This window comes from Tachysurus vachellii, chromosome 4 (assembly GCF_030014155.1).
Source record: "Tachysurus vachellii isolate PV-2020 chromosome 4, HZAU_Pvac_v1, whole genome shotgun sequence".
Classification (NCBI taxonomy): domain Eukaryota; kingdom Metazoa; phylum Chordata; class Actinopteri; order Siluriformes; family Bagridae; genus Tachysurus; species Tachysurus vachellii.
The window spans coordinates 21,925,640-21,930,639 of NC_083463.1; the positions used below are offsets into that span (position 1 = coordinate 21,925,640).

The window sequence follows — 5,000 nt, forward strand, 5'->3', positions numbered from 1 at the left end:
CAGTGGCTCTGGCTGTGTAAAGTGGCCGGCTGTGCCGTTTCTTTTTCCAAGGTGCTACAGTGCTCTATTGGGGGCCCGATGTGACACAACTATTAGTTTGTTGTTCCATCAGGCGAAGACCTTCACCGCCACCCCCCTCGCTTACGTGTCTCTGATCGCCGCGTCTTTGATATGCAGCCCTTAGGCCTAAAATATGTTCCTCTCTGAATGCTACAGGAGCTATTAAAGCAGTGCCATGCTGCTGAATGATCAATCAACGCCACGACTCTCTGGCCACGTTCACTGGCTGCGTATTAACGGCAAATTTGTCTTGTCACCATCCCATGGCCCTTTCCTGGACAACTAAACTGATGGGAGGCGGGGGATGAGAGCTGGCTTTGGCTCGGAACTCGTGTACACACACACACACACACACACACACAGCACAATAAAAGGCAGGTAATAGAGTGGAAGGGGGTATGACATGCACACACACCTAGCAGAAACACCTGGGAGAACATGGCTAATGCAGGTGTCTGACTGAGTGAACGGGTCAGACATCATTTCCTTGCCTATCCATCTCTTTTCTCTTACGCTCTTTTTTTCCCTATAGTGATGTTTAAGACGCTTCAATTGTTTTCCAGTCTCTCAGTCACGACGCTTACTTTAACCTTCTCCATTTCCAAAGAGTCAATCTCAAAAGACAGTAAATAAGAGCTCCGACGACTTCAAGTTACACTGATGCAGAACCAAATGTTCAGCAGTAACTAAAGTCCCTGTGTTTGGTTAGATGGAGAAAATAAGGTGCTACGGTTAACAATGTATTTTTAGATCATGTTCAGATGAATTTGTTCAGATGAAATTGTCGATGATAAACAAGGGCGCTGGCACTTGCACGCTTTCTCACACGAGCGAATCCGACGTCAGCGATGCCTTCGTCGTGCAGGTGAGACACTGTTAATTGATAACAACAAGAGATGATACTTTCTGCTGGTTGTACTGCATCTAACTGTAGTGCAACCAGATGCACTAAAAAAAGAAGCAGAAATAAAGAGAGAGAGAGAGAGAGAGAGAGAGAGAGAGAGATTTCAAAGCTAAACTTTTTCATAAAGGCATTGAAAGCATTATCCTATGTTTGCATCTAATTTATTACCCAAATTTAATGATCATATAGAGAGACAAAAGCTCAGAATTTTATGAAGTTTCAATAAAATCCCAAGAAACGATTTACATAAAGACGCCGTTAAAACTTCTGACCCCGAAATGCCGACACAGTTGTCCCTAAATCTCTAGACAGTCGAAGCCACTCAGCACTCATTCAGCTCCGCTTTGCTCCTCTGCATGTGTACAGCTATTGTTGCTTTACCATCACCTAAAGTACACCAAAATCAAGACTTCAAAAAAGAAAAGAAAAGAAAAGAAAAAAAACAGATTGGAGTAGCGTTAAACAGATGTGGAAACGTCTCCCTCAACTTACTGCCGTCGGAGCACACGTGAGCAGCGTTAACTCGTCGCTCACATGGCAATGCTAACTAGTTCTGCTGAACATTGAACAGATTAGATCTCAGCCTCTGGAAGGCTGCTCTACTGAAGCATGAACAAGTCTGCTGGGGTGTGAAAGGAAAAGGTCATCAATAACTTCAAACAGTGAGGCAGAAAATGTGGCAAATAGGCCAGGTCACACAGACGCACACACACACACACACACACGCGGTGGATGAAAAAATCTGAGGACAATGTGTCACTGCTAAAGCTTAAGTCCAGCCTGAACGAATGACAATGACTTTTGAAGACATTCACGCCTGTTTATAATTCGGCCTCCGTGCATCTGAACTCTCGGAGGCATGAGAAATGTACATAAACGTGCATTTTCATGAATTTGTTTACTTTTCGTATGTTGTTATGAAAGCAAATACTGAAATATCGGAACCCAAACACTTGCATGTCAGAAAATGAGTTCATTTCAAATTCTGACTTCTAGCCATCTGGGAATTTTTTAATGAGCAGTATTAGCCGTCATGTTCTAAATTCTGCGCATAACCAAATATATGGGCTACACATAGTGCTAACAGCAGCTTAGCTTACCTTACGCTGCCATGCCTAGCTCAAGGGCATTGTGGGGCGTTTTTTTTTTTTGTTGTTGCCCCGAACAAACAATAACAAGACTGCACAAACAGTGTGTTTGCACATTACCTAACCAACTCCACCTCCTCCTCCCTTTCTCGCCTTATCTTACTAAGAGGTTGTTTGTCTTAGGCAGAGAGAGAACGAGAGAGAACAGTCAGTGTTTTTTTTGGGGGGGGGGATGTGTGTATGTGTGTGTGTGGGGGGGGGGACTTTATATGAAAGAGCTTTTGTGACTATGTAGCTGCTCCTTGAGAAAATATTACAGGGGGTGTATAATGAAATAAACTTCCTGGCAAAACAAGTATTGACTCAGCGTGTGCTTGTGAAAGTAGGGGATTGGCCACGATTCACACAGGGGAAGCTGGGAAACAACGCACCTGGTGTGCTATCGGCTTGGAACGGAGCCAGCGGAGGATAAGGAGTGACAGAGAGGAAGATGAAAGGAGGCGTGGGGATGGGACGGAGCCCAGGCTTGGTGAAATTGAGTTAAGTTTAGAATAGGAGATGATGTAACGTACAATAAACAGATCTGAAACCGGACATAGGAGTTTAGAGAGAGAAGCGTAGTTTATGTGGAGGTGTAAAGAGTATCTGTGAAAGCGCTTGGAAGTGTGTGTGTGTGTGTGTGTGTGTGTGTGTGTGAGTGAGAGTGTGTATGTGTCAAATTTATTCTGACTGAATAAACAAATTTATTCCTATTTCTCTTCATTATTAAGATACAGGTTGATATTACTTACAAAAGTGTGTGTGTGTGTGTGTGTGTGTATGTGTGTGTCCCCTTTACCCTGAGTGAGAGAGTGCAGAGGCAGATTCTGGTTTGCCTGGATGGACAGCAGGCCTTGTCTTTGTAGACTGAGCAGGTGCTGCTGCTGCAGCTGCTGAACCTGAAGGAGCTGCTGCTGAAACGCCAACTGCTGTGTAGAAACCTACAGAGAGAAAGAGAACGAGTGAGCGAGAGAGAAAATAGGGGAGGGACACTGAGACAACAGACTACAAATCATTCTTACACACACGGCAGGTACATGCCTTCCTCTCTTAATTAACTCACAGTTGTGACAAACAATGAAACAACATAGTTAATCATTCATAATAAGAACCGCAGGATTTTAATTACGCCCATTCATAATTCAGTGAACATGCGTGTAAGTGAAAGTAAGCCTTTATCATCCGCCGTATCAAAGCTCAGATCCCAGGGCACGGACGGCTCGCTGCCATCCTGGCGGAGAGCTGACGAGGGCTTTGGGGTAGCAGGCATTAGAGTATTATCATAAAGCCTCATAGTGCACTATACTGCCGTGTCTCAGGTATTACAGGCATTTGTGCAATATCTGGTATTTAAAAATAAATAACTAAATAAATAAATAAATAAATAAATTATATATATATATATATATATATATATATATATATATATATATATATATATATATGTATGTATGTATGTATGTATGTATGTATGTATATATATATATATGTGTGTGTATATATACATACACATATTTATATATATATATATATATATATATATATATATATATATATATATATATATATATATATATACACATACATACACATATTTATATATATTTATATATATATATATATATATATATATATATATATATATATATATATATATAAAATATTGAAACCTTATTACATATATAACCCTATTATATATTATTATATATTTAAGGTGCATAATAATTACAATACTTATAAATAAATAAATAATTGAAGCTGTAGTGATCAAAAGAAAAACAAAAAAAAAAACTAAAAATATTTTGTGTTCATGTATACTGAGCTGGCGATGGGAGCGACATCACAGGGTGAGCCGTTTCTACAAGAACAATGGTGGTGGAGAAGTACTCTTTACTCAAGTAGACCTGTGGGGTATGTTGAGGGCACAGCTGGAGAGGAAACTGGATAAAGCCTAATGTGGTGGAGAAAAAAAAAAAAGAGAAGCAGAGCAAGACAGACCAAACGACGGAGAATGACAGAGCTGATCCAATACCCATGATATGTGCTGGGTGAAATGGAACAGACGACGTCATGGTGATGAGAGAGAGGGACAGAAGTGTTGAACACTTTAACCCTCATTAGTCCCTCTCTCAATAACTGTTCACAAACTGACAGCAGCACGAAGCTGGAAAGATTCACTGATCAGAGTCAGCAATGTGTACAAGCACGCGTGTGTGTGTGTATGAGAGCGCATTAAAGTACACCTCTTGCTGCTGCCAAGCTGTGTACCGCACCCTCTTCCCAAACACAGGATGCGCTGCTGTGTTTACTGCTCCCGACTGAAGGCAAACAAAAAAGGTCTCGCTGCACCGCGGAGGCCGGGTCACACAGGAGACCCGGAGCAAACTGAACACTCCTGATAAAACAAGCTTGCTCTTTCTGTCCGACGGTCACGTGATCAGTAAAAGTAGAGCAATAAAAGGAACTTGGTGGTGTTTAAAATCTTATACGAATAATGGACCTTCTTGCAACGAGATGAACTCTGTGTGTGTAATGTGTGGTGTGTGTGTGTGTGTGGGTTGTTCTTAAATGAGTTTGTTTATAGGTCTAACCTGCTGAATAGTTAGTCAGACAAAATCAGATGTACTGTAGTTAGTAAGTCATGTGAATTATAATACTCACTCCTACTATATCTAAGACACACACACACACACACACACACACACACACACAGAGGACACTAACAGTGCACACGAGAGCTTAACACCAAATGCACAAAAGGACAGGGGTACAGAGCGCAGACAGGCGTAATACAGAGTGACACTCGTGGACCCTTTCATTGTCTCGACTCTGATATGAAGGTAAAGATCTTTGAGCGGGAAAAAAAATGACTGGAAAAAAAAAAGAAAAAAAAAAAGTGATGTCTTTAA

The 5,000-nt window shown here is 41.2% G+C and overlaps 1 protein-coding gene across 11 annotated transcripts in view; it reads right to left on the minus strand.

Annotated features, from left to right (window-relative positions):
- Positions 1 to 5,000, minus strand: part of foxp1b (forkhead box P1b) — a 167,031-nt gene that overhangs the window by 29,259 nt on the left and 132,772 nt on the right. For all 11 annotated transcript variants that reach the window (XM_060868359.1, XM_060868362.1, XM_060868357.1 and 8 more), the window contains one exon: positions 2,891 to 3,032. In XM_060868359.1, the coding sequence (XP_060724342.1) occupies positions 2,891 to 3,032 (142 nt within the window). The remainder of the gene's footprint in view (positions 1 to 2,890; positions 3,033 to 5,000) is intronic.